General features: G+C 43.5%; 1 protein-coding gene across 2 annotated transcripts in view; it reads right to left on the bottom strand.

The window, feature by feature from the left end:
• Positions 1-3,381: 3,381 nt before the first annotated feature.
• Positions 3,382-12,080, bottom strand: part of TRPV3 (transient receptor potential cation channel subfamily V member 3) — a gene marked incomplete at both ends in the record, with an annotated part of 30,042 nt that continues 21,343 nt past the window's right edge. The window contains 6 exons of one of the 2 annotated variants that reach the window (XM_080712201.1): positions 3,382-3,479; positions 4,202-4,281; positions 5,383-5,495; positions 7,731-8,005; positions 9,497-9,563; positions 10,981-11,146. In XM_080712201.1, the coding sequence (XP_080568327.1) occupies positions 3,382-3,479; positions 4,202-4,281; positions 5,383-5,495; positions 7,731-8,005; positions 9,497-9,563; positions 10,981-11,146 (799 nt within the window). The remainder of the gene's footprint in view (positions 3,480-4,201; positions 4,282-5,382; positions 5,496-7,730; positions 8,006-9,496; positions 9,564-10,980; positions 11,147-12,080) is intronic. The other variant, XM_080712202.1, reaches the window with a different exon arrangement.

Raw genomic sequence — 12,080 nt, 5'->3', positions numbered from 1 at the left:
TGAGGACATGAATAGTATCTTGTTCAGACTCATACAGCCTGAACCACTGACATCATCTGGTTGCACATCCTTTACTCAAGTTGTTTCCACAATTGTTTAAGTGGTTCCATTAGTCTGCCTGTTGTGTATGCAGTTCGAGGTGTAGACACTGTATGAATCTGACCTGTCTTATAGCATGCTGGCTCTGTCCTTTAGCCAGCACCAATAATACTGCTTTATGTCCCAAAACGGATGTTCCTTTTATCAATTCCTATTAAGCAACACTTTAGGATTCCTGGTCAGTCCTCATATTTGCACACAAGAGACAAGGATAAAATGTAGCCATACAAGGCAAAATAAATATTTATTAGAAATCAAAATAGCATTTGTTAAATGGGAATAAAATATTTTTACTTTTTATGATTTAATTCTTGAATATAGTTTTACAAACAGACACACACACACCATTAAGAACAAATCTATAATTAGAATTTATAAGGGTGAGGCACATAAATTAAAGCAGGGTGACAATTCTGTATTTGAAAACAAGATCACAGAGGGGGAAAATCATGTATACCAATTCAGAAATCAAGTATGGCTTACAGGCCCAGATGACTGCCCATTAACCTGGGCCCCACCCAGAGCAGAAAGACACAGTTCACCGGCCCTTGAGGAAGGAAAAAAATGTCAATAATACTGTACTCTCTCAGGCAATCACCCTCTAAGAGAGCTTAATAATTTCACAGTACAACCTCTCACATCTCCTCCCACATCTCAGGGAGGAAGTTAAGCACCTTTTTATTCCAGACAGACACGTGACAAAATGTCTAGAATAATAAACTTCTCGTAAGGAGCTTTTGCTACCAAGCTAGTCTGAGCCTGGGAAATACCATGCCTAGAAATAGGTTGCCCTTTAATGACTGAAATGTAAATCATGGAGTTTTAAGATGTCCTGAAAGGCCCAGGGGTTTGGTAGGGTATATATGTGTGGTTTTGTGCACATTCAAATTTTAGACCATTCATAGGGATCATGGGAACAATGCTGACTTCCAAGTGAGTTATCGGAGCAAAAAGCCCTAGCCCCCTGACATATGCCAACCACAAAGATCAACCCAAATTTCCAGGATAACAATGCTAAAAACAATGATACAGGGGATATCTATGGTCCAGGAATTATGATATTCCACCTTCAACAACTTTGATAGGACTTTTTCCAGGTTCTCTTAGAAATTTAGTTTCCAGGTATAAAATGAGGGAATTGATCCCTTTGACCAGGTTGCTTTTTAACTAATTGCTTCTCTCTACCTAGGTTCATACCTTCTAGGCTAAAAACCTTTGGGGGTAACACTGTTGGGGAGAATATCCAGTCAGAAATGGTCTTGCCATCAAACTCCACCCAGATCCACAGAGAGCATCTCTCCATAAAGTGTAGGACAAGATCCAATTATTGATTTCTGTTGACCTCACCTCCCAGATTTCATCCAAGTGGGAAATGGAGAGCCATCTGGTTCCCAGCTCCAGAACTGGTATATGTAGCACATAGTACCATGGATTCATTAGCTGCTCTTCAAACTAGGACAGCTGTTCAGGATAAATGCAACTATAGAATATTAAGTTGTAGAGTCTTCAGGCCAAGGGGGCCTTAAAATTCATCCAATTACCTTCCTAACATCTTCAATATCTGGAGCAATTAGAAACTGAGTCGAACTAAAATCTTTCTCTAGTTTTTTTCACTACATCTGCTCATCTGTAACACATCTGCTCCTTCCGCTCCCATTGCATCCCCCGTATGTCCTTCCCTTCTCCTGAGACACATGCCCAGCCACCCCCGCTTCACGCCCGTCTTTGATCTGACCACTATTCTTGGAGCACTAGTCGACTCTCTAGGAAGCTGGGCACATATTAGGGCTATTCTCAGTACTGCACCATCTTCCTTCCCCTCTCCCCAGCCTGGCCCATTAGGGACAAAGAGGACACATTTCTACCCATCAACCTAAGGTGACACACAGAATGGCCCAGAATGAAGAAGCTGTCCCAGCGTAGGCTGCTTGACCTAAACTCAGTCTTGGCCTCTGCCTCAAGCCAGATTAACTTGCTAATTGCCAAGTTATCTGGGGATCAAATTAATTTTTCTGCCATTTAAATTAAATTACATGGTGACTATCTTTATAATTCCACCTCAAAAACTCCCACATGAATCCTTCCATGGGATACCAGAGAGAGAGTTTTTGGTTGTTTGGGTTCTAATCACCTGGAAAATATCTTTCATTCTCCACCTCTGCCCCAAAACTGACTCCGTGGAATTTTAAAGGATGGAAAATCTAAGGATGAAGATCTAAAACCAACCCCAAGTATAAGCCTTTCCCTTCAGCTTCAAATTCACAGTTAACAAAAATACTTAATACAGGAACATTTCAGGTATTTTGCTAAGTTTTCTCAATAAGAAATACCAGTGTATACTAGTCATCTCTGAGATTTAAGACCATATAAATAGAGCGGCTGCTGTTTCTGTCTCAAAAGAAGCCACAGTTCTAGCTCAGAGGCATGTATGTACTGCAATACCAGAGGAGGCAAAGAGTCAAGCCCTTTCCTCCAGATCATAGTCTGAGTCCTATGGACCTGTGTGTGACTGAAGAAAGACTTATTGTCCTGGCTCTGGCCACCTTCAGGCCAAGTATATAATACTTACATCTGGCCCAAAAGCCTGAAATCAATTTCCCAGGTTTTTAAATCATCTACTTCATTTGAAGTACTTCTCATTAAAAACTGAAATGTCTTTTCTATATCAAAAAATAAAACTGTATTAACTACACTACTAAAAACATCTCTCAGCTTGAGACAGTGTAAGCCTTGGGTTTCATTCCAAGGGTAGCTTCCTATTTCCTAAAGGTTCTGAAAGGACGTTGCCATAGCTCTCTCCCTTCCTCTCTCAGGATATTCCACTCAGCTCAATTCCCTGCACATTCTGGAATGAGATCAGAAGTCACTCAAAAATTCAGGCAACCCAGTGGAAATGGTGGGCTGGGGTTGGAGCTAACAAGGAGATGCTGGCAGGAGGATAGACAACTCTCCTTGCTCTTCAGGCCTCTGTCCCCTCCCCAACACCCATTGTCCCAGCCAAGCTGATCTGCAGCTGGTCAAACCAGGGATGTCACCCCAATTTCAGGAGACTTCCAGGCTCAGGAATACTGGCCATGGGTTTACACTAACTGCTGACTATCAAAGCCCACAGTGTTTCACTCTCCAACACTGAGAGCTACTCTCCACATAGTCACCTGCTCCACGTGTAGATACTCTCTGTATCTAGTTCACCACTCTGCACATCTCCACAGTGCAGAAAGAGTACAGGAATGGGCCTACTCATCAGACAGCCCGCGTCTACAACAACTCTTGGGTCTGCTGCTACACTGAGGTTTCTGGAAATTCGTCCATTTCATCAAACGCATTCAGGGTAGTTTTGCTGTTGTTCCTGGAAGAATCTTGAATTTTGTTGAAATCTGCTTTAAAAAAAAAAAAAAACTACTTTATCCAGGTGTGGTGGCGCACACTTGTAATCCCCATGCTTGGTAGGCTGAGACAGGAGGATCGCACAGGTTCGAAGCCAGCCTCAGCTACTTAGTGAGGCTCTCAGCAACTTAGTGAGACCCTGTTTCCAAATAAAAGAGAAAATAGGTCTAGGAGTGTAGCCTGGAAGTAAAAGCCTCTGGGTTCTACCCCCCAGTACCACCAAAAAAAAAAAAAACTACTTTAGAAGTATATCACTCTGCATGCCATATGTTTCCATTTCTTTGTACATCACCTAATTTTTAAATTTTTTTATTTATTTTTTGTACGGAGGACTGAATTCAGAGACATGCTACCTCTGAGCTACACCCTCCAGCCCTACTTCCTTTTTTTAAAAAAATTTGAAACAGAGTCTTGCCAAGTTGCTGAAGTCCTTGCTAAATTGCTGAAACTGGCCTTGAACCTGTGATCTGCCTATCTCAGTCTTCCAAGTACTGGTATTATAGGCAAGCACCACTGTGCCCAGCTATACAACCTAATTTTTAAAAGTTGTTCTAACTGGGGTTATAAATGTGCAAGCCAGAAGGGACCTGGATTCAATTTAATTCAATCCTCCCATTTTATAGATAAGAAAAATCAGGACCCTCAGTCTTGATTTGCATAAAGCCACATGGTTAAACAGGAATGGACCCCTCACACCACCTCATGCCAACCATACCTGTACGTCTAATGGAACCCGGATCTTCATTAAGGAAGGAGACATGTGTTTTCCATTCAGTCCACTTCACCTCATTGATCCTGCAAATGTGGTCATCATTCTCACTACTTAACAATTGAACCTCACTAAATGCAAATAGCACTGGATTCAGGATGTCATCGTTTCTATGGAGCTCCCCTTCTGGAAATCCCAGAAATCAGAAACACACCTGACCCACAAGGTCACATCAGCATTATGAGGGTTTGGAACCTGACAAAGACCCCATTTTTCTCAATGATCAGTTCTCCCTACAGTGTATGGGACCTAGAAATTCTGTCAGTTGCTTAGATAGGTATAAGGGTACATCTTCAGACATCTGCAGCTAGGCTTGACTTGCCCACGGGGAAGGAGGGATGGAGAGGAGGGAAGGGAAAAGGGAGGCTGAGAAGGCATGAGGATTTAATCTGTACAACTTTAGCTAGGATTAAGGATGCCGTGAAAGAAGATAGTTAGGATTCATGCCAGAAGGAGTGGACAGTGCTTAGGGTGTTAGATCACAACTGGAGACATTGGTTTGACTTAAGTTCACATCAAGAGACCATCTCTAGAGTAAGAGTGTCTGAACAGACATTTTTGTTAGGATACAGATTATAGTTGGAAATGATGGTTTTCAGGGGGTCCTTCTTGATAAGTAGGTTAAATACAATTATAAAGATCACCAATAGGGTTAGGCAGTCAGGTAGAGGGTAGAAAGAGAGGCACTTATCTGAAAAGGTAGTCATGAAATATAAGAGGACTTTTTTGAAACCAGAAAGTTTGAGACCTGTAGAAAGCATCCACTTCACTTTCCCTTTGTCTAATAATATATGTCCCCTGCCCCCTGCTGTCACATGAACCCACACAGGTTAGACAGAAGGACACAGACCATCAGGTTTGCAAATCTTGTCTATGTCAAATAACAAAGGCCATAGAGCACACCCAAAAGGGCAGAGAAGGGACCTTATGGCATCAGTCTCTTTCCCTTTCTCTTCTCAAGCTCAGGGACTCTCATTCCAAGTCCATATCCACACAAGAGCAAATACCACTTTTTAAGGAGGCCACAAGAGACAGATGTGGTTATGACAAGCAAGCAGCAACTGTACTTCTCTAATGTGTTCACTGAGGTGTCCCTCTCCCGCTCAAGAGCCCCTCCCCCTTGTTACCGCAAACAGAGCCTGAAGTCTTCCTCTGCTACTTTACACAGCTCTCCCATCCGGAATCGGCTCCTCAGCCATTCTGGTAACATTTTCTCAAACTCCAAGATTGTTCTGGCTCTCTGGGGACATAAACAAGGCTATGCTCATTTCTCAGAGCCAGCCCCAGAAGCACAGTTCCACCAGAGTGAGCATGCACCAGGGCATAGTCCCACACACTCCTGTAATCCCAGTGCTTGGGAAGCTGAGACAGGACGATTTCAGGTTCGAGGTCAGCTTTAGCAACTTAGTAAGGCCCTCAGTAACTTACCAAGACCTTGTTTCAAAATAAAAATAATAAAATAGGGCTGGGAGGTCTAGCTGGGAGGTAGAAGACTCTTGGGTTCAGTTCCCAGTACCACACACACACACACATGCACACACACAATAAGAGCACACATACCACCAAACTGCTCCTCCGACTTCACCCATGATTAATGTATAGATCTTGTAGGGTACACCTAACCTACAGAATTTTTAAATGAAAAAGCAGGAAGTTTGGGAAAGATGTTCAATTTGATTTAAGCATGACATAAATAATGTCTCTGGAAGTTCAGGAGTTTCCTGAAATGTTAGGATTCTGGAATCCCATATGGGACAATTTCAAATGTCACATAATTACACACCTCCTCCTAGCCATAGGATTCCCTCTGCAGTTTGCCCAGCCATAACTTGCCCAATATATCCTACCAGTATTAACAATCCAATTAAAAAGGTGTTAATAATTAGGAATCTTCTTGTGTCAAACTTAATAATTAGGAAACTTCTTGTGTAGTTCTTCCATGTACTTGGGTTCTGCTTGCTGGGGCCACAGAAAAGGGCTGTTCTCTCTTTCACAAGTAGCATTGCAGATTTCTAAATAAACTCTCCCCTTCTTCAACCTTGGTTTCTTGTCAGGCATAGTCTCTAGTCCTCTCCCAAATCTGGTACAACTTCTGCACTCATCTTGGGTTGGTATCTTCAATGGGTGAGGAGTGTTAAGGCCAGGATGAAGCAGAGAAAAACTGTTATCCATTGACTTAGACTGCATATCTCTCTCTCTCTCTCTCTCTCTTCTCTCTCTCTCTCTCTCTCTCTCTCTCTCTCTCTCTCTCTCTCTTCTCTCTCTCTCTTCTCTCTCTCTTTCTCTCTCTCTCTCTCTCTCTCTCTCTCTCTCTCTCTCATGATACTGAGGATTGAACCCAGGAATGAATTCATCAACAAGATAAACCTCTAGCCCTTTTTATTTTTTATTTTAAAATGAGGTTTCACTAAGTCACTGAGGGTCTCACTATGTTGCTGGGGCTGGTCTTGAACCTTGAATCTTCTTGTCTCCGCCTCCCAAGTACTGGGATTACAGGCAAGTGCCACCACACCCAGCTCCTATATTCCTCTTTTTTTTTTTTTTTTTTTTTTTTTGCGGGTCTGAAGATGGAACCCAGGGACATTCAACCTCCAAGCTACACCCCCACCCTATTTGTTTTATTCTGTGTGTGTGTGTGTGTGTGTGTGTGTGTGTGTGTGTGTGTGTTACTGGGGATGGAACCCTTCTACCTCCAGGCTACACTCCCAGACCTATTTTATATTTTTTATTTGGAAACAGGGTCTCTTAAACCAGCAAGGCTGGCTTCGAACCTGCACGATCCTCCTGTCTCCGCCTCCCAAGCACGGGGATTACAAGTGTGCGCCACCACACCTGGTTTTTATTCTTTATTTTGAAACAGGGTCTAACTAAATTGCGGAGGCCTTCACTTAATAGCTGAGGCTGTCCACGAACCGTGATTCTCCAGTCTCAGCCTCCCAAATGCTGGGATTACAAGCATGTGCTACCATGCCCAGCTTCCTATACTCTTTTTTGTGTGTGTGGGTCTGGAGATGGAACCCAGGGGCATTCAACCTCCAAGCTACACCCCCTGTCCTATTTTTTAGTCTTTTATTTTGAAACCAGGTCTCACTGAGTTGCAGAGAGCCTCACTAAGTAGCTGAGGCTGTCCACAAACTGCAATCCTCTGGTCTCGGCCTCCCAATTGCTGGGATTACAAGCATGCGCCACCACGCCGGGCTCCCTATATTCCTCTTAATGAAAACTAAGGTCACACATCAACATCCACCTATCACACTGTTGACTCTGAGCCAATTGTCCCCAAAAGTTTGAGTTGCTTTCATACATGGTATTATTCAGCTACAATTCCTAGACCCTGTACTAGAATAACCTGGACTAAGACTTCCTCAGATTCCCAGGCCCCATCTCTGGCCTATTAGTGCTGAAGGCTGTTGATGACCATGTGTTGAACCCATCCCTGTGGAGGCTGGCACACTGAGGTCTCCACCCAGCTCACCTGCAGGCGCCAGATCCGCTCGCTCTCCTTGGAGACATTCTCCACCGTTTCTCCCATCAGAGCGATGAGCATGTTGAGCAGGAGGACGAAGGTAAGGATGACGTAGGTGATGAGCAGGAACAGAAAGAGGATAGGGTATGTGGAGTTCTGCTGGATGTTCAGGTCGCCCAGACCTATGGTGAGCTTGAAGAGCTCCAGCACGGCATCGCTGAAGCTGCCATATGAGCTACAGTCCTTATTGTCTTTGGAACACTTCTCGATCAGTGAAGCTAGGGCTGGGAGGACAAAACAGGGTGTTTGCTGCTGCCTCTCGTCTGGCTAATGACTCCCACAAGCTTGTACACATGTGCACACAAAAACATGCCCACACTGCCTCCTTCCCTCTGGTCCCTTAACTCCCACCTCCAGCCTCAGATCTCCCAGAGGCCTCCTCAGGCTGGTTTCTCTGCCCTGACCTCCTGCAGAAGCTTCTTCCTACCTAACAAAGCCCATATTCTTCTCTCCCTCCTCCACCACACAGTTTGACCCTTGCACATTCCCAGCCTTGCTAATTTGCTGATTATAATCTACATGTGTGTTCCTGGCTCCCCAACTAGTCTTTAAGCTCCTGATTTTCTATATCCTGGATCACCTTCCCCAAGACTGTAAGAACCCAAATCTCCTAATGCTATGTTTCAAGCTCCCCGTGAACAAGAACCATGTTCTTCTCTCTGTGTTCTGTTTTGGTTTTGGGTACTTGGGATTGAATCTAGGGGCATTGTACCACTGAGCTACACTCCCAGCCCCCCACTTTTTGTTTTTTGTTTTAAAATAGGATCTCACTAGGTTTCTGAGAGCCTCACTAAGTTCTTGAAGCTGATCTTGAACCTGTGATCTTCCAGTCTCTGCCTCCCATGTACTAGGATTGCAGGTGTATGCCACCACACTCAGCATCTCTCTTCTCTCTCTCTCTCTCTCTCTCTCTCTGTCTCTCTCTCCCTCCCTCTCTCTCTCTCTCATACACCACAGTAGAGGTTCTTTGCTAGATGGGTAAAAGAACAAACGGACATGTGACTGAATACAAGGATGAAAAAACACATATGTGAGTGAGCAATTAAGGCAAATTTTGACCCATAAAATGTACCAGGTAGAAGGGAACAGTCTAATTTCAAATTCCACTGATTGTGAAAAAATGAAGAGGGGAAAAAATTGTCCTAGGAGTGGGGACCATACTTCTATGCAAAGGTTAGAAATACAAGTGGATTGTGCTGTTCCTTCCATAGTAAATAGAGAGATTTTAAGAGGGGACTTCTCATTTCTGGTCTCTAGAAGACAAGAAGTTCTCACAGGTATATCTAAAGCAAACTATGAGAGAAGGAAGATGTGATGGGCCAAAGGAAGTTACCTCAATGCATTTATTGCTTTGTTCCTACTTTTTGAAGATCATAAGTCAAGTTTCTATAGAATCTAGTTTCCAAAGCCCCTGCCAAGCCTATCTCAAGAGATGATGGGTGTGGAAATCAAAGGCAGATCACACAGTGTGTACAGGTAAGAGTGACAGGCCAGAGCTGCTAAGCTTCACCTACTTGGGGCTTATATGGGACGATGATTATAACTTGACCATATTGTCAAGAGAAGTAAAAGGTACTGCTTGGAAAACACTAAGCATGGCAGCTCCCCATCTATCCATTAGTAGCTGATATAATTGCTGCTGTGTGCTTTGCATTTGACATCTGTATAAAATGCTTTACAAATATGGGAGTTGCTCTTATTTAGAAATCAATTACCTACTCCAAATCCAAGTAAGAACACGATATATACAAACAAGAACTTCAGAACATCATGCAGAATGACCTACAAGAAAATAAACATGATTTTATGTAATGTGTGAGCATCTTTATCTACTGTACGCTGAATTCCTTCCTTTTTCCCTCCCTCTTCCAGTTCCCGCCCCATCCTTGCCTGTACTCAGGTCACTCTCCCTTCCCCCAGCAGAATGTTCTTGATGTTCTGGGCCCAGTTCTGGACCCTGCCTCCTCCTCCGGGGAGCCTTCTGTTCTAATACCAGCCTCAGGTTCTTCCCTCTTCATCTCTTGGAGCTCAATCTCTGGTTTGCCCTGTACCTTTCTCCATAGGGGCTCACACTTCCTGGGAGCAGTGGCATGCTGGAGCCTGCCCATACTAACTCACAAGAGCTGACTGCTCAGTTTTCATGAAATAGTTACACTTTTATGAATTTTGTGAGCTAAATTAAACAGCCATTTTGCAGAACTAAATCAAAAGTTCAGTGATAAAATGAGTAAGTTCTGGGTGTGGAATGTACAGCATGATGACTGTAGTTAGCAACAATTTGTATACTTGAAGTATACCAAGAAAGTAAATCTTCAATATTTTTGTTACTGGCAGCCCACCTGGGGAGACTGCCTGGATCCAGGCTGGATGGATTTGGCCACCTGCCCGCATAAGAAATAGGCAGATGATGGGAAAAGAAGAAATAAATTTTATGCAGTGATAAAACTGGGAAAACACAGCTAGATGTTGTTTCTACAAAAGCAGTTACTAGGTTGTGTCTACAGAAGTAGTTATAATTTATAGAAACAAAAGCCAGATGATATACAGATATAGATTTAGCTAGGCTGTGCTAATCAGAGAACAAACCAATGTTAATTTCTTTGTTGTCTATCCCCAGCATGAGGAAGTTCAGAAGTTAAAATAATTTGGAGCGCCGGGCATGGTGGCGCACGCTTGTAATCCCCGCACTTGGGAGGCAGAGACAGGAGGATCACACAGGTTCAAAGCCAGCCTCTCTGGCTTAAGAGACCCTGTTTCCAAATAAAAAATAATATAAAAAAATAGGTGTCTGGGAGTGTAGTCCGGAGGTAGAAGGGTTTCCAGGAACCCCAGTACCACCAAAAAGAATTAATAATTTGGAGCTTTGCATTTCAAAGGGGTCCATTTCATTCTTAGCATACACACACACACACACACACACACACACACACACACACACACAAAGAGAGAAATTATTAAATATTTTCCAGCACACCACTGCCCAGGGGAGAGAACACTCCTTCATCTTGAGAACATCCCTTCTCAATGGCCCCCGGGCATCTTAACGTCTGGATACTTATAAGTCTGACCAAAAGCAAAGGGAGACTGTGGCCTTTGGGAGAAATAACAGTAGACTTAATGCCCCTGTTTAAGCCCTTTTCTTCTTCAGACCTCGTCCCTATCTTTAATGTGGGCCCTCCCACCTGCACGACTCCCATACCTTCTGGATCATGACGCTGTACATCCCCATGGACTGGAACCCGCGTGTATAGTAGAGCATGTTCGCCCAGCCCAGGGCCATCGCCAGCACAAGGCAGGCAAGGTATTCTTTGTAGGTAAACAAGTACAAGAAGACAGACAGTATCACAAGCACAGCTTGGATAAAACTGTTCAGGAGACACAGGAGACAAGGGCCTTACTTACTTTAGCATCAGGGTAGAAAGAAACATTCAAAAACCCCATACCTAAAACCCCCTGACCAGTCACTCTGGTGGCCACTGATACCTCAGGCTGCTTCATGTCCTTTCCACTGGCCTGAACTCCAGCCTTGTAGGGTACATTGCCAGATGTGAGTTGGGACCAGTGGTGGTTGTGACCAACAGGACTTTAAAAAAATAGATCTTAAGCCAGGTGTGGAGGCGCATGCTTGTAATCCCCGCGCTTGGGAGGCAGAGACAGGAGGATCACACAGGTTTGAAGCCAGCCGCACTGGCTTAAGAGACCCTGTTTCCAAATAAAAATATAAAATAGGTCTACCACACACAAAAAAATAGATCTTAGGGCTCCAGCAGACTCTAGAATGCAGCCCAGAGGCTATATGATCTTTATATTACTGTGTGATTTATGATTCCTTAGAGATTCGGGGGCCACCAGAGTATACCCAGGATGTGGTAAATACCATTAGAATGTGGTAAATGTGGTAAATGTCATTAGAAATGCCATTTATAACCAAAATAGCAGAAACTGTCAACATTTGTACTTATAAACCAATCATAATAAACATCCCAAAACATATTCTTTTTTTTTTTTTTTTTTTTGCAGGTTCGGGGGCATTCGACCTCCAAGCTACACCCCCTGCCCTATTTTTTATTCTTTATTTTGAAATCGGTTCTCACTGAGTTGCAGAGGGCCTCACTAACTAGCTGAGGCTGTCAGAGAACTGTGATCCTCTGGTCTCAGCCTCCTGAATGCTGGGATTACAAGCATGTTCCACCACACCCAGGCTCTATTCTTTTTAAAAACAAGTATGACATGTGCTGAATGAAATAAGCCACTCACAAGAAAACAAATACTATTTGATTCCACTTATATGAAGTGCCC

This window comes from Muscardinus avellanarius (genome assembly GCF_963383645.1).
Source record: "Muscardinus avellanarius genome assembly, chromosome: 16".
In the NCBI taxonomy this organism is placed as follows: Eukaryota; Metazoa; Chordata; class Mammalia; order Rodentia; family Gliridae; genus Muscardinus; species Muscardinus avellanarius.
The sequence above is the reverse complement of the archived record's forward strand: the minus strand, read 5'-3'. Positions and strand labels throughout refer to the sequence as shown.